Genomic DNA, 18,358 nt, shown 5'->3' with positions numbered 1-18,358 from the left:
TCCCTCAGCATTCTTCTAATAATAAACCTAAATGCTCTCCTAGTTAGGTTAAGTTCTATTAGCATTAAAATAATATCGTTAAATGCTTTATAAAGAGAAAGGTTCTAAATTACCTGTACATTCATTCCCACTAACCATAAACTTGCATTTCTCTCGTCTTAATCTGTTCAAAGATTTGTAACATCCTCTTAGCAGACGAATTACGTGGCAGCAGCAAATTTGATGCTTATTCTTACTGCTGACACGTGCGTGGCAGCAGACTCGGCCTTTATATATATATATTTTAAAAAAAGAAACAGCAAAAGGTAAAAAAAGTGAATTATTCATAATAATTGTTTTATGTTTGTGATTCTAATTAATTTGAGAGACTAACTATCAATCTTAGAAGAAAACATTAAAACAAATACAATACAATAACGATGTCCAAAGTCGACAAGATAATGCATAATGCTGACAGGGACAGTTAAAAAGAAGAAGAATGATGCCCGCTGGTGCTGGTGAATTCTGGAAAGCGCGACTCTCTGGTTTGGATGTGTAATTTGGATATCCAATTTGTACACAATCAGCAATTATTATACTTACATGTACTTAATTATCTACATGTATGACCCAATAGCAATATATATAAAATTGAATTATCCTTAGATCAATTTTAATGATTAATGAGTTCAATTCAAGCTATTTCCCGAAAGCAACTGTATTACTCCTGTAAAATTTTCGTAAAGCATGAGATTGCTGTGTTGCGGGATAATTAGTAAGGCGAATGGCAGATCCAATTTCCTACGCCCCGCCTATATGAACAAATAAATAGTGCAATGTTCTGTGTGCCGTTCCTTATAAAACAACCCTGTCGTATGTAGTAGTTCACATTATACTTATATTTGTTGTCATACTATGATCATGGTAATAACCTCAAGTGTATGGTAATTGTGAATATTTTGAAAAGTGTAAGTGGTGACCAACTGTACAGCCTCAAAATTTCGCCTTTTAAAATTCAGTATACAGATCTCGATGTTTTACAAAGATTAGATTTATTTCAAGATTTGAAATCACAAATAAGTTAGAGATTTAGCCCCGAAGTTCGACTAGCGTCTGTCCAATTTCTCGTATCCCACCACTTTTTTACAAAGCAAATTTCGTTCTCTGCGGCGGGGAAAAAAATCACTCAAATTCGAATAAAATTAATGGTAATTATGCGATATCGCCCGAACACCTCTCACTCGTTTATTTCGTTAATTTTAGCATTGATACTTACTTATTTTGAATTGCGGAAGATTCTTTAAGGTGAAGTTATGCCTTTTTCCATAAAATAGTGTTAACTTTTCGTATTACGAGTCATCATTTGTCTTCCTTGTTCCGCTTGGGTAACAGACAATATGGCGTGCACTCGTCAGGGATCATCGCGCGTCATGCTTGTGTTTTGTCGATTTGGAGTTGGTATGCAGGGTTTCAACCTTCACCGAAAAATACCTACTTTCGTGTTCATTATGTCGTCACAAACCTTTGACGGATAGCCCCCAAAAAATCACGATAGCCCCACAAACCATTGATGGATAGCCCCACAAACCATTGATGGATAGCCCCACGAACCATTGACGGATAGCCCCCAAAACCATTGACGATAGCCCCACGAACCATTGACGGATAGCCACACGAACCATTGACGGATAACTCCAAAAACCATTCACGATAACCCCAAAAACCATTGACGGATAGCTCCAAAAACCATTCACGATAGCCCCAAAATCTGTTCTTGATAGCCCCACGGACCATTTCCGGCAAGGTTAGGTTAGGTAAGTATATAAAAAGTATTGTATAAAAAAAGGTAACATTATCGTATGAGGGAAACGGATTCCTTCAAATTTACAGGAGAAAGTACTTACGGAAATCATTTTCTGTAGCGTTGTGGATGTTCCTGAATGTAGATTTGATCCATTTTAATGTGAATGCGTGTTGTTTTCTGCGAAAATCTCTGTCCGACATGCTGTTTCTGCTCCCGCCATTTGCTTTCTGCACGAGAGTGCAATGTTCCGTGTGTTAAGATGATGCAACCCCATACCCAGTGTTTCAGCCTCGCCGTGTTTTCACTAGAACATGACGTGTCGAGTATTTTTAATTATTTTTTTTTAACTATGCTTGCCTAACTTACCTAACCTAACCTTACCGAAAATGTTTTTTTGGGGCTAACGTGAATGGTTTTTGGGGCTAACGTCAATGGTTTTCGGGGTTAACGTCAATGGTTTGTGAGGCTAATGTCAATGGTTTGTGAGGCTAACGTCAATGGTTTGCGACGTATTAGCATAATTTAAAATCTGGGCACGAAAGTCGATATTTTCCGGTGAACGAGGTTGCAACACTGCATAAATCAACAAAACACACTCAGAACGCCCCCTAAACCAGTACGCTATCACGGCCATAATGTGTTACAGATTCGAAACAACAAGTAACAGTAAGTACTCGTAAATCTAAGAAATAGACATTGATATGCATTATTTCACTTTAGGAAATGTTCCACATTCGATAATAACACGTTAGCAATGTAAAGAAGTCCGAAATATATGATTCGTAGGTGTTTCCCTCATACGATAATAGTACCAAAAAAAATCTCGTAAAAAAAAGGCACGTTTGGAAACACTGGCGAGACTGCGTGACTTTCGACGCTCACGCCATCTGCAAGTACATAATGGAAACAACGGCATAATGTTGTCGCTTTACAGAAAATGCAAGTTACTTACATAAAAAAATGATTATTTCTTATGCTGCAGCATTCTATGGTGAAGTTTTCAGTTTCCGCGAAAGAAAATACCTCGAAGAACTTCGACAATGCTACAGAAACTGATTTCAGCAAGTAGTTTCTCCTGTAAATTTGAAGAAATCCTTTCGGGCAATATCGCATATTTACCAAATTAATATTAGCATAAAACCTAACAAGAACGCAAATTACTTTTTGCATCAAGTAAAACATTCATAGCTCAACAAAAGCGAACCGGTTTTTACTAATAAAAAGTTGCTAAAGTACTTAGAGATAGCAGGTTTTTACTAACGTGGGTCATACTTTGGAATCAAATATCTCTGTTATTTGTGTTTTCAGCATGTTGAACATGTAACATCAAAATCTGTTGATAAAGAAAATCAACGTAATTCTCAAGGGTGTACAATGGGCCAGCGGCCCAGAGAGTTGTCCCATGTTTGTCCTAATGGGCGCTGACTGCTCCTTTAGAGCCTCAGCTTCTAATATAGGGTAACAGTTTCATACATCGGAGACACATTTCTTCATTTTTACAGAAGAAACTACTTACGGAAATGAGTTTCTCTAAGGTTTCCAACATCAATAGAAATATCTCACCGATGCACAATTGCCATTGCTTTCCTACGTGAACCGGATGCTCCATACGTTGGATGATGTAACCCCCTGTCAGTGTTTCCAACCCCCCTTTTTTTAACTATGCTTGCCTAACCTAACCTTATCGGAATGGTTTGTGGGGCTATCCGTGAATGGTTCGTGGGGCTATCCGTCAGCTACCCGTGCATAATGTACAATTTGCACATGTGTCGAACACGATAGTAGGTATTTTTTGGTGAAGAAGGTTGCAAACACTGATACTCGAAAACAAAAGAAGCGATATCATTCGCAAAGTAAGTGATATCGCACCGTTACGTGCATTCGGTAGCACTTAGAAAAATGCGTTATTTTAGTAGAAAAAGTGTTTGTTTTCATGTAAAAAGCATAATGGCACCTTGAACTATGTTCCGCAATACACAATTGGTAAGTACGAACCATGCGAAACACAAAATATCCAATTTTAATGTGTCTCCGATCTATGAAACTAGTACCTAATCTAGGTATGGAGATTTTATCTTCAGATGATAGCACAGTTTTAGTTGGTGGTAAAGAACTGATGATCATATTACTTTTAAAATTGAGATAGGCCTATATTACGGATAAGTATATTTCATTTTCTTGTTTAGACCTTATCATCATTTTTGTTATTGTAGTTAGGAGCATATTCCTGTATTGTGTGATGTATATGTGCTGATATGCATGTAATACAATTAAATCAGTCAATTGAACATGTGCTTGATTTGTCATAAATATTCTGAGTCAATCAATTAAAAAATATACATAGAACAGAATTGCATGTACGAAATAAATGTGTGTTACTACCCCCCCCCTCCTCATATTTCATCATAATAATGTTAGTTCATGAGTTATATGTACATACAAGAAGCATTTATTTTCAGTAGTTTAGTTTCAAATTCTGGTGTTTGACGTAATTTTGTCTTTATTTTGCAGGTAATGTGTGTTTTGTGTAAGCAGATAATGAAGCTATCACGATAAGAGATGGATGACTTTTTAGCCCTTCTGTGTAAGTTAAGTAACACATCTTCCATGTAATTTATAATATTAACTTCTCTCTCAGCGATTATCTACATGCTCATAATTAGCACCATGATTTACAGACAAGCAAAAAGACCCATGGTAATAGTCACTATAAACAAGACCACAATATAAGAGGCATTTACTCATAATATTGTGAATAATGTGATCATTCCTTGAGATCATGGAGGTCAGGGGGGGGGGTCGAACAGATCGGTGCCCCCCCCCCCTTGGGAATTGACATCCTTCATTTAAAGATACAAGAAAGCCGAAAGTTTGTTACTCTTATTGTTAGCAATAGAATAAAAGTTCACTTAGTTAGTATTCAAACAGAATAATCAAAATAGAAATGCATTGGATCGAAAACATTGAGTGAAAAATACAGGAACAAGGTTATATTCGGAGCAAATGTGCAATGCCGGAAGTATCTCCGATTGCTTTCAAATTCGGCATATCCAATAATTTTGGCCTCGTAATCACGAATCTGCAATTAAAAATTGGCATTCACGTCTAGAAAATCGAAATAAGTGGGTCCGTGAACGAAGTAAACACCTGTGATTTATGAAGGAAACAACTATTTTTTGCAATTATTGGCATTTCAAAACTATGTTTGACCCTTAATTTTAACTATGCTTGCCTAACCTAACCTAACCTTACTGTGGGTTTGTGGGGCAAACATGTTTTCCACCTTTACGCAAGATGCAATTTTCTCGCATGCAAATCAACTCTCACTTACTGCAAAACACTTGAGCAACGTTGGTAGCAAGACTGTTGTGCAGAAAGGAAGATGTCTTCATATCGTTTCCATGTTAGTGTATGGAGAATCATAGCGGTAATTGACAAGGTTATTTTGCAATTTCTAGACGTGACCGCCGATTTTGGAACGACCGGACCCCTCTCCGATTTTCTTCATATTTGGCATACTCACTAATTGAGGCCTCCTAATCACGAATCTGAAATTAAAAGTTGTCAGAAACGTTTAGACATTGCAAAATAACGAAAATAAGGCATTAATTTTTCGGAATGGAAACCGTCGATTTTCACGAAATTTTTTTGTTTCACAAGGAAATATATATATTCCTGATACTACCACGACACCAAATTTTAACTATGTTTGCCTAACCTAACCAAAACTAAACTAACCATACGTCAATGGTTCGTGGAGCTAGGACCAATGGTTCGTGGGGCAAGCGTCAATGGTTCGCAATTATTTTGCAATTTCTTGATCCTGATACTACCACAACACCAAATTTTAACTGTTTGCCTAACCTAACCAAAACTAACCTAACCACATGTCAATGGTTTGTGGGGCTAGCGTCAATGGTTTGGTGGGGCTAGTGTCAATGGTTCGCAATTATTTTGCAATTTCTAAACGTTTCCGACAAATTTTAACTTCAGATTTGTCATTAGCAGGCCTCAATTATTAAGTGTGTCAAATATGAAGAAAATCTGAGAGGGGTCTGGTCTACTTAAGTAATACCGCAATTTTTAACTGCAGATTCATGATTATGAGGCCAAAATTAGTGAGTATGCCGAATTTGAAAGCAATTGGAGATACTTCCGGTATTGTCAATTTATACCTTATATTCTACCATTTCATCCAAAGAACAAATAAGTACTTTATTTTCATCCAAAGAACAAATGGTTCCACAGTTTTCAAAATTCTAATAATTACAGTTGTAGGTGAGAGGTCAGACAGTTGGGTTTTATTTACTGATACTGGCTGAAACTATTTTTTGGAATTTGGACCTTTAGTGGGGTCTGCAAAAATGCTGTGCAGAATTTTCAGTTTAATCCTGGAAATTGTGCAAAATTCAGAGTTTCCATTTATTTTTGCACAGATATTGTGTGAAAAAATATGTTTTGTGATTCAGAACAGGTATTTGATTCTGATGTACTTCTTGAATAATTTTGATACCACGCACTGGTAAATCGGTTCTTACAATTGGAGTGGAATACTCAATCAATGGTTTGAACAAATTTTAATTGCTACAGTTTTCGAGCATCGGTAACGGTAAGAGTATCAGCTTCGGTATGGTTATCAGTTCAAAGTGGTATGAACTTAGCTCTAGCTAACTCTAACATAGAGGAGCCTTAACCACTGCAAAATAGTGTAATCTCGATTTTACGGTTTTATATTTTCCTGCATTATACATTCATTCTTTATGGTCCCAATAGAGTGAAACAATACTAGATTTTACATTTTCCCACATTTTAAGATCTTTTAATGTTGGTTCCCTGAAGAATGTAAAATCAAAATTCCACTGTAATCCTCCTGAGTATTCTGTTTTCTGCTCTAATTTGTTTTCAATTTGCCTTCGATTTTGCATGCCATCAAAGCAGGTCTACTTGCCCGTAGAACCAGACAAGATAAAGATTATTGAACCACTACTAAATAATCCTCCTAGGTATTATCACTTATTAACTGCTTTCAGTGGCGTGCGGTGCTAAATCAGGCAGGGGAACAGGTGACCTGCACTTGCCCCTCCCCTCCCATACCTGTCGTAATATAATACAGTAAACCAAGTAAAATTCAACCCTTGTTGAAATGAACCAAATAAACATACGAAACATATGTTAAAAATTTTCAGAAGTGACATACATGAAGCACGTTAAAATTATGAAAATACTAATGTTAAAGCAAATATGATATAATGTAAAGAAAACATTAAAAACAAAATTGTTGATGCGCAACAAAGGAAAAATTAATAAAAGCAATTTATGATTGATCAGAAAAAAAATGTTTTGTCGAAACCGGTTTCATCTCTCCATTTGTAGATTAAGTTGACATTTTTTCCCCTAGAGTTGAGCATTGTAATTCAAACATCCTTAATGCAATAATGGCAATCAGATGGCCGAGTTTTTTCATGACGTCCGCTAGATTTGTAGAAATTGTGACAAAATCCGAACTGTTCCAAACTCCCTCTCGGGAACAAACAAAGACAACAAAAATTTGCCACTGGAAGAGTATACAGTTACAGAGTTGTAGTAACTTGTTTGAAAAATGCCTTGTGTACGATTTCGTTTTAGTTTCTAATTAGGTTAGGATAGGTGTATGTCTGCTGTCTTTTCTGTAAAGTTCAATGTACTTAGGGTGACCAGACGTCCTCTTTTATCCGGACATGTCCTCCTTTTTAGGTGTCTGTCCGGCGTCCGGGCAGATTTTTTAGAAATCGGTAAATGTCCTCCTTTTTCGGAAAGATTGATTGATCCATTGAGTTGGTGTTTTAAGTCCACTTATGCACAGTAAGGCTAATTGGGACTGGACCTACAGTTTAAAGTTGGATCCGAACCACTATGCGTCTCCACCAAGTATCGAACCTGGGGCCCCTTGATTACAATGCGACGACGCTTCCACTGCCTCATCGGAGAGGCCCATTTTTCGGAAAGAGTGCAGCATCGACTATAGCGAATGTGCTGCACAGGCAATGTATCAATACCGACGATCATAATTTGCTATTTTACATGGGGTGCATGATCAAGTTTTTCTGAATGTGTCATCATCATTATATTTCTAACTTGTTGCTTCTATTTCTGAGGGAGCCCCAGATTGCCTGCGGGAACGCATACAGTCTCTGCAGTTCTGTTTCGAGTCACACATACGCAATACAGAAATGCATAGTGAGAATTTTGATTATTGAGTAATAGTTACTTTTACTAAAGTGTAAATTCAACAATAAAAGCATGAAAATATTAACGTTTTAAGGATGGAAGAATCAAACATGAGGCAGAGTGTCAAGTAGGCGTACGCATGGCTGCAATTGTGTTCTGGTGGGACGGAACGGTATACAATATATATCATAATTGCAGTTTTTAACTTTCGTTTTAAAAGTTGTGCAAATGCAAAATTTGTAATCGGGGCTCATTTTCAAAGGTGTTTGCATTTACGTCTTTGGTTTTTCACAAGTCCATTGCTGTTTTCATTTGAAAACTTTGATCTTCTCAATATTTGTGGAGGGGCTGCAGCCCCATCAGCCCCTCCCCATCTGTGTCAGCGGCTGTCACATTTGCCTGTTGATGAAAGAGTGCCAGAAATGTTCGCATCATTAAAATGTTTCTTGTTCAAACCTAAACTACCTAAAATTTTAATTCAGTTTCTTTCGGAAATAGGTTAAGCGAAACTTACTTGTTTCATTTGCATTCACATATGGGGATATTTCATTCCAAAATCCAAAGGATTTGAAAAGGAACACATTTGTGTGCTTAAAATTATAGATACTCTTAGTTATGATTGTTAGAGCATTTATTAGAAGATTGCTTTCTGTGTTTAAAGGTAAGAGGAAATTATTGAAAGTGCTGAAAAAGATGGATTTGTTAAAGAGGTAGAACAATATATGTTGCTTGTGAGTCTTGTTGATGAATTTGAATGATTTAAGTGAAGGAATAAAACAAATCGGAAATACAGTGATGTTAAAAAATGTATGGAAATCTATGGTTTAAATTAAAGGAATTTATATTAATGATGTTAAAGTTTTTACTAATTTTTCATCTTAAAGCAGTTTGTTGGTGGTAATTCTGAATTAGAAAATGTAAATGAGAAATAGACTAAATATTTCCATTCAAGTAAGTCTGCCGAATGTTATTCAGAACTACTCAAAATATAGCAAAATATTTATTTTCTGTGCCGCGACAATTTAATACAAATGTTGAGAGAATTTTCTCACAAATATCAACAAATTGTTGGAGAAAGTCAGATCTCGTACCCCTGCGGAACGAAAAACTTACTTACCTGAGGGGGCTCAAAAGCCCATACTTTGTTTTATCACTAAAATTCAAGAAACCATCACTTCTTGTCTTGTTGTTTATATAAATACAGATGCCGGCGGAGTGGTTAACACATCACGCTACGCGCATCCATTCGTCACTCATCTCCATCTTCGCAAATTAGCCAAAAGTGGCACAAAAAGCAAAGTAAAATAAAGAAAATCAAACAAAATCAATCAAGATAAGTACAGTTATTTAATTAATAATTACAAAAATTAACATCATAAATGAGAAAAATAACCACTTGTTGTATGATTGTCACACACACATTTTATACACTGAACCTCACAAAAACAATATTATTTATCCATCAAAGTTTTTTTTCGTGTTTATGTAGTTGCTGTTATTTATAAATAATTATTACTATAAAATACCATTGTTACTAACCATTTGTGCACTGCCATTATCAATGGCACGAATAACATGCATCCAATAAAAGGGGAGTTGCCTGATAGCCCAACCAAGTGAATTTTCCCTTTACGTTGCATTTTATGTCTTTATGAACAAATGTAATACCGAAATATTTTGAACACTCTAGGGAACATTGTAATTTTTTTTTTTTCTAAAAATATTCAGTTGAAAAATCTAAGAAGTAGACAGCCCCCCCCCCCCTTTTGGATAAGCTAAGGTTAAGGGTAGGTGTCCTCTTTTTTTGGGTTTTATCCTCCTTTTTAGCCATGCTCTGTCCTCTTTTTTGAATGTATGTGTCTGGTCACCCTAAATGTACTAAAAGCTTTCGTCTTCAGCTGGTCGATCATACAACATTCGCTTGCTTGTCCTGCGCTGCGCTTGTCTTGCTGGTGGAACAGGTGGATGCGAGCTGTTCCCTCGGAAGCTATTTCGCAGCGTTTAGCCAAGGCATTTAGCAGATGCTTAGACTCTAGAAGATTTTTCCAGTTCGTTATGACTGGCAGACGCAATTTTGCAATGAGATTAGGAAACTATAGACTTACTACACTCCAAACTATCACTATGACGCCATTAAGCTTTAGCACATAGCAAAAACTCGAAGGAAAACGAATTCGCTAAGTCTCTCGTAGGGAACAGCTTGAGAGTTCAGCTTCCGCGGTGGGAAGTGGCTCCATGAGGATCGTTTACTTTCGCGCTTAGTTGGAAATACTCGGAGCAGAGGGTGGGACGACGAGGGTAGGTGAAGTTACACAGCGCCTTGAATAACGTAGTGTGGAAAAAGCACACGGTTCTGCTACCTCGCCTAGAATGTAGTGAAGTTAACAAACTTCCAGTCAGGGTGAAAGTTTTTCTTCGGCTTGTTGATTACGGAAGAAAGAAGTGTTCTTATTATGTTATTATAGATAATTTAAATAGCTAAAAAGGGCGATAAGTAGAAGGGAACAGCCTGTTCCCTCTGTTCCATGGAGGGACCGCCACTGACTGCTTTCCTCAAAGACATCCTGTATTTGTGTACTACCGACATGTGACCAAATAACATAATACACCACCCCAAAGACAAAGATAAAACAAGTCTGAATCCTTGGTGTGTATGGGAAAACCAAGTACAGTGGTTAAAAGTCCAAGCAATCACCATATTGTTGCTTTTTTTTATGCTGATAATGTAGGTTACCGTAGTAAATTTTTAGCCTGATCATATACAGGGTGGCACACGAAATGACCCCCCATTTGTTTTTTTATTTTTTTCACATCTGGAATGAGGATGACGTCATGTGTGTCAACAGCAGTTGCAGTAGCCATTGGAAAATTTTAAGAGTAATTCATGATGCTGCCGCTAGGGGACTAGAGTATACAACATGGCGGAAAAGGAAGACTTACGACAGAACAGTGATCAGCGACTGTTCTATTTCTTGCTGAAAAAAAAAAAGCATCTTTGTGACTAGGAGACATTTTCGTGCACATGTCCATACTTAAATGGGCCCCCAGTAGAAAAACGATCCACATGAAAAGTTTTGAATGGAAGGAGCAGTATTGGAATCAAAGCATGATCGTCCCAAACCTGTGTGATCGCCTGAGAATATTAAAGCTGTTCGAGTCGCTATGCAGAGGAGTCCAGGCAAATTGGCTAGAGAAACATCAATACAACTAGGGATATCAAGATGCTCTGTTCAACGGATTCTTAAAAATGATCTCCGTATGTATCCGTACAAGATTACCGTGGTGCAAGAACTCAACAAATGAACACAAACAGCAGAGAATGGTCTTCGTTCATTGGATTGAGGATAACAATGCAACACTGAACAACGTTTGGTTTTCTGACAAGGCACACTTTCATTTGGATGGCATGGAAATGATTTCCCGAAAGCAGCCGCAATATTTAATGGAACTGAGAAGACTTAGTGGTTCGAGCTTGCAGCGAGATTATGTAACTCATGTCCCGTAGGGTAATTAGTAACATTTGTGTTTGCTTTACTGAGGTTACCAATAACAACAGTGGTCATATTGAGCATGTATTACAGCAGTACATTTTCCAAATATAGTTTTTGTTCAAGAACAAAATGGGGGATCATTTCGTGTGCCACCCTGTATTTGCTTGCTGTATCTAAGTAAACACATATTTCTATATGTTCCAGCTTCCAGTGTGAAAACTACAGCTGGAAATGATAGATTCTTCTGGCCTACTGTTCCTGTGCAACAAGAGGGTTCCTCAAAGTTTGTTGAATACTTGAAAGAGGTGAGGAGAATTTTGTGTATTACCAGCTGTATATTTGTAAACTTATATACATTTGGCAGGCCAAAGCTCTCAAAGAGCTGTTGCACCACAGAGTTTAGTACATGTCCATAGAAGAATTTATGTTTTAGGAAGATTTCACACTGAAGCGACAGGCGACACGTGTCACTTAGTAATGAGCCAATCAACAGCAATGTTCCACACTGTAGCGGCATGTCAGGTTGCACAACCCTGTGTTCAATTGGTGATATCCTCAAGTGACACATGTTGCTTGGGTGTGAATTTTCCCTTAGAGTAATGCTGCATGATAGCATTTTGCGAAGAAGTTAATTTTGAAGTAGTTACTCTATCTTATGTCATGCTTGGCTTTGTGAAACTTCTTTCACAGTTTAATCAAGGTTTGTTTGTACACATGGTATTTTCTTTATATCGAATTTTACTCTATTTGTCCAATTATCCCATATGTGTAATAGTCATAAGGTACAATTTTACAAGAGAATAATTACTGCTAACATTATTGTACAATATCATTATAAATTTATATATTAAATAACTAAATTTAATGAGAATCCTTAATTATTATAACTTGGGCTCAGAAATAATTCTCAAAGCTTTCCTGGTAGCGAATGATGATGATTCATCAGCCAGGTTGGTTCCAGATAGACTTTTGGGAGTTACTATCGGATTAAAAGTTATAGATACTCGAGTTTACACTGCAATTAAAAATTAACCAGTAGACATACAGAAAAAACAATTTACAACAAAATTTAGCTTATTCAATTCTGCGTTAATCTATTCTAACCAATTTCTTTTTCGAGTACCTCTTATGTTTTTTGTCGTCAGAACAAAAAAGGAGCCTTTTTTTTTAGGTTTGCAAACGATCGCTCTCTCTGAAATTCTATAAATTAAACACTGGTTGTCTGATCGTGATGAAATTTTAGTATGGTACAGGCATAAATGTTTTAGACACAATTCTTTATTTTCAGATTTTTAAAAGGGGCCTCTCCAATGTCGCAGTGGTAGCGTTGTCGCCTTGTAATCAAGGGGTCCCGGGTTCGAAACATGGTGGAGGCACATAGTGGTTCGGATCCCACTATAAACTATGGTCCAGTCCCAATTCGCCTTACTGTGCATAAAGTGGACTTAAGCACCAAATCAATCAATCAATCAGATTTTTAAAATTTGTAAAATAAAGAACGTTCTTTTCAATTTTGCAAAACAACTTTTTCTTAGTATTGGGTAGTCTTACAAATACAATATTGGTCTGGTTTTGAAGTTCTTTGCATCTGTTTTTAAAATCCATTATGATTGTCAATTCATATTGCGAGACCGATTTTATACAGATCTTTATTCAGTAGTAATGCTCTACGTGGAAAGTGGCTACACCGCAAGTGTTGACTCGCAGTGTCAGCCCGCAGTTTCCAAAGTTCAATGGACATCGCTGTCTGCAGCATAATTGTAGGGGGAACTGGCGACTATTATTCTGAAAAAAGCCAAGTACTGATTATATTTTATTCTGGGTTTGAATCGTTTTTTTCTTCTTGTATGTATACATTGTAGAATTATTTATTAATTTCTCTTGTAACAACCGTAGGCTACAAGAGAAAAAATTGAATCATGTTAATGTATGGATGTTTGAGATTATTCATTCCTATATACTGAACACATGTACAGGGTAGATTATTAATGAAGAGTGTCTCCAAAATAGGAGACATTTTGGAACGGAAATGTAGAAAAGAGAATAAATAGTTGCAAGAGATTTATCATTGAAATAAATAGGATACCATTTCATAATTACATACCATTCAGGGGATGGTAAGTTTCATGTCTTGACGATGACGACATTTTCCAAGCAACCATTCCTGCAGTCATCAAGGGACATCCTGCATAGCTCGACGTAACATGCCCACAGGAATCTGAGCGATTCTTCAGTTGTAGTAGGTCAAATCGAAAGAATCTGTGAGGAAATCCTTCAGATTCCTGTGGACATATTACATTGAGTTATGCAGGATGACCCTCTACAGTAAGAATCACGAACCTTCCGACCCTCTGTAAACAACCGTCTCACTTCGAATAACGTATCACTCCGCGCCAGCTGTTCGGGAATGGTGCCGCTATCTTATGCTGCTCACTCGCAACCTTTAATTTTACGTAACATGGAAAAACGTATTCTTATTTTAACTGATAATGTACACATTGAAGTATAATAAATTTTCTACAAGTGATTAAATACGTGTTCTTGTTCAAGAATGAACATATTTTTCTACGCCAAAAGTCCCATTTATCTGACACTGGGTTAACAGATCCCCCTTCCCCCCTCCTCTCTCAGTTTGACAGCGCCAAAGTTATAAAAGAGAGTGAGAGATTCGTTTCAGTAAATTCAAGCCTTTATTGCCCAACATTGTTGACATGTAGAGTATTGTTTTCTCCTTTGTGCAACAAATATACCGCCAGTTTTAGCAGAAGCTAAACAAAGATAAGCCAGGGAATAAAAAGAGATTGTTTATCTTTCTCTCGGTTTCTCCTCTGCACAAAAGGCGATAACAAGCACATTATTTAGGCACGTCTCATGCAAGTAATGTATTTTCTTACCTTGATTCAGCAGTTCCTTTTTTAACTTGAGGCATTTTCGGCGCTAGAAATCATCCTGTCACAGTACGGTCTGTCAAATTTGCTTCCCAAAAAGGAACTCAACGTGGCACAAGAGGCGATTTAACGTCGACTGCAAAAATTGGGGAGATCATCATCAATCATCACTATCAACATCTTCCCCACAGTGGACAGGATGGCTCTTTGATTGAAAGAATATGAAAGCACCTCACTTTGTATTCCGCTTATCTCAAGATCAGTGTACTTGTTTATACGAGCAACAACGTGTTTTTTTCGTGGGACTCACAACTTGACCGGTCGTTTTCCTTTCTTTTACCACACCGAAAACACAAAGATGCAGACACACAATTACACTTGGACACCAACTTCACTGCTTGCTCATGATAGCACCGACACAATGTCACATAAACGTTAAGAACAACCTGCTTCTTGCCACTTTTCAAACGGCTGCATTTCCGAAGACTACTATGAAAACACGGGAGACCTTCCTGCACGTATGAAAGTCGCCATGTTCGAAACTGGCGCTATTTTCTTGCTGTTCACGTGATCGATTGTAATTTATACAATAATCACGTATTATTATTATAAACAGAAACCTTTAATGAAAATATATTTTAAAATGTATGATCCAATGTAATTTACACGTTTTTCTTCCATTAGCGTACTTTCATAGAACGGACTACATGATGCGGAAGAAATCCGTTATTAGGCTGTTGCCAACCTCAGTACTTCTCACTAAGTCAAGTACAGAAACAGAAGTGGTATGTCGAATGTCGGCATATGATAGTGTGATTTCACATTGTCAGTGACGATCCTCCTGGAGGGATGAGGGGGTGGGACGCAGGAGTCGATCTATAATTCAGAGGTGTTCACCATCCGGATGGTGGCATCCTCACACTCCGGAATACTTTTGCGGGTGAAGGAGGGCAGGCCGTAGGGTGAGGGATGTTGATTTAAAATGAACACCTCTCAACAAGAGAGATGAAAAATGTGACAATATTTAAAAATTCACCCGCAAATATGCATTTTATATTATATGTAGCGTACAATAAAATGTGACTGCCTCAAAATATTTCTGTATTCTACAGTCTTCTTTCCCCACTTTTATGCTTCTATAAGTTGCAGTTTTAGTTTCCCTTGGTGTCTTCGCTGCATAATTGAGGTGTAGATCGACCACGTTGAGACACGCACATTTGTCATTAGTTACGAGACAATGAGGGATAGGCGATATTTGAATTCCAAATTAGTTAGTCTCCCCCCCCCCTCATCCCTCATGACGGAGTGGTTAACATATCGGGCTACGACACCAGGGGTCCCGGGTTCGAATCGTGGCCTGGGCATGGATGTTTGTGAATGTCCATTCATCGATTTCATCATATCATCATCATTCATCCCCATCTTCACAAATTAGCCATAAGTGGCACAAGAGGGGAAGTAAAATAAATCAAATGAATCAAACCAAATTAGTTATTTCCATTATTTTTATCTAATTAAAAATTATTAATTTAGTCAATCAAATCATATGTATTAACTTACTTTCATTATCTATAATAATAAATGATAACACTTTCAAACATCAAATACATTTAATGAAGAAACCCCGGTTTCAAAACTTAATTTATCTCAATGTGTCACATTCTTCTAGCAAGTTTTTTTTTAGTAAAAGATGAGAGAAAATTAATCCTTTGGTACGGAACCGTCTTACTCCTGGGGGATAAGATATAAATTTTGTATTTGATTTTTTTAAATTTAGTATTGCTTTTCTTCCACTTTTGGCTAATCCCGACGATGAGAATGATTGATCGTCAGATGAAATTGATGAAGGGACACTCACAAATAACACCCATGCCGGGATTCAAGCCAGGGAACTTCGGTGATGAGTCTGAAAGTCGGCCACCAGGCAAAATGTACATTTTTTTATTATTTTTTTTTACATACATTCAATAACTTTTAACAGGTCCTCAGTGATACACTGCTTATTCCCCATCTGTTGACAAATGGGATGTTTTTACACCTTGTAGGCTATGTGGATTATTTTTTTTCATAAGTTTGCAACACTGTTAGGGTACACGTGCTTTTGTTTACAGAAGGTCTTAAGTTCTATGATTCTCACTTTAGAACTGCAGCAATGGTTGCTTAGAAGAGCTCGTAATCTACTGGACATCATCATCAAGTCATAAAACTACCCATCTCTTGAGCAGCAATGTAATGTCCCATCTTCTGAGACACCCTTTATAAATAATGAGACAATTAATCCTAAGCTTGGTTTTTATGTTCATCCTATCTGTCAGAAAGCAGGAAAAGATCAAACACAGCACATAAAAATAAAAATTTACAATCTTGTACATTTCACTGGCTTCTCATTGGCATTGTCAAGCATAAAATGGAGTTACAAACAAGTGTGTGCAGTGGGAGGAGGAGATAAGTACTAGTCATTGGCAAAAGTCAGCCTCGCAGCAAATTTTTGAAAGTCATGACGATGTGGAAGATTCTCGGTGCTTCCAGACCCCCCTCCCATATCTTTATTTTCGTACATGTGACATATGGTTCATATCCGTGAATAATTTAAATTTTCACACTCATTTTCATGTATGTTATTATAGGTTTTAACTATTCCGGTGCTTTCCCTAACGTTCATTGTTTTTCATATGAAGGTTCTGAGTTTTCTTACCATGACAGGGTTGTTTCATCGTATTCATTCTTTCTTTTGCCGACCTTCTGGCGAAGTGGTTAGCACAGCATGCTACGATGCCAGGGGCCCCATCCATCAATTTCATCATATCATCACTCATCTTTATTGTTGCAATAGCCAAAATAGCAGAAAAATCAATGATAAATAGCAAAACTAAAATAAATATTCATCATTACAATTAACATAAATATGAGATAAAGAAAGTATACCTTAAGTAATCGAACACATACAAAATCTAAATCAAGAGACAAGCTAATATGAATGATTTTTTTTAAAAAAAACTGACTTATTATGCAGTATGCATACCTCAATAAACTCACACCAATTTAAGGTGATGACATTTATTGTGGCCAATATGTAACTCCTTCAACTCCAGTACTTATAAAGTATTAATAGATTATATCCCTCTATAGGTTCACATACAGGCTCATCATACTCAAGCATCAGATGCCCCGAAAGATGGTGTCAGAAGAGATAGACTGGGAAGCCACACAAAATCTAACATCCTGGTATTCTTTGAAAGCCACTCCAGCTTAATGACTGATAATGTTGCAGATAGGCTGTGCTTAGATGCTTTAAAGAACATACTGGAAAATGACCATGTCCTGCGGTGCTGTTCGGAAACTCCCATGGATATACCCGAAGAATCCATACCCTCAGAGCATTTGCTTTCTTTGGAGAAGATAATGTTGATCAAGGCTCTTATTTTGGTCATCCACCATCTTGCCCATGTGAACAAACTGAATGCGGATAACCTATTCACGGAATGTTGTAATTTGGTAAGTGCACATGTGGTGAAAACATGTTTCGTGCAGAAAACTAAAAGTGGTGGTTGAAGAATAAATAGCCCACTTATTAGTAGACCTCGGATTTTAGGTTTTTAACCTATTTTTCCTACGCAGGTAAACAAGAAATAAAAAAGTTACATCAGCGTTTCATTAAAAAAACACAACAACTGATTAAGTTTTATAGTGCCTAAAATAACCTATTTGGCTTGTTAGAACCTATTTTAGGTTTGTGTACCTAAATCAAACTTTTTTGCATTTTTTAATATATTTTTTTAAGGTTTTATATTATTTTTACATCATGCAGAGCGATTTGTTCTGTTTGGTAATGAAAAAAATCAATGACTAACTTGTTTGAAACATACTCTCTGCCGATTTCCCTCCCTCTAAGTCCATATTGTGTTTGAAGCTCTAAACAAAACAAAATGTCTGGCGCCACTATTGCGCAAACTTCTGATCCACTTTCTTTTGGTGCTTTCTAGCAGTCA

At 37.0% G+C, this 18,358-nt stretch overlaps 1 protein-coding gene across 3 annotated transcripts in view; it reads left to right on the top strand.

Moving 5' to 3' along the window:
- Positions 1-796: 796 nt before the first annotated feature.
- Positions 797-18,358, top strand: part of LOC145993870 (Fanconi anemia group A protein homolog) — a 119,073-nt gene continuing 101,511 nt past the window's right edge. Inside the window, exons 1-4 of one of the 3 annotated variants that reach the window (XM_083129736.1) lie at positions 797-852; positions 4,295-4,367; positions 11,686-11,786; positions 17,499-17,864. In XM_083129736.1, the coding sequence (XP_082985862.1) occupies positions 4,343-4,367; positions 11,686-11,786; positions 17,499-17,864 (492 nt within the window). In that variant the 5' untranslated portion in view covers positions 797-852; positions 4,295-4,342. Of the gene's footprint in view, positions 948-4,294; positions 4,368-11,685; positions 11,787-17,498; positions 17,865-18,358 lie in introns of all 3 variants that reach the window. The other 2 variants (XM_083129735.1, XM_083129734.1) reach the window with 2 other exon arrangements.

Source organism: Lepisma saccharinum, chromosome 10, assembly GCF_977018435.1.
Source record: "Lepisma saccharinum chromosome 10, izLepSacc3.1, whole genome shotgun sequence".
Lineage (NCBI taxonomy): Eukaryota > Metazoa > Arthropoda > Insecta > Zygentoma > Lepismatidae > Lepisma > Lepisma saccharinum.
The sequence above is the reverse complement of the archived record's forward strand: the minus strand, read 5'-3'. Positions and strand labels throughout refer to the sequence as shown.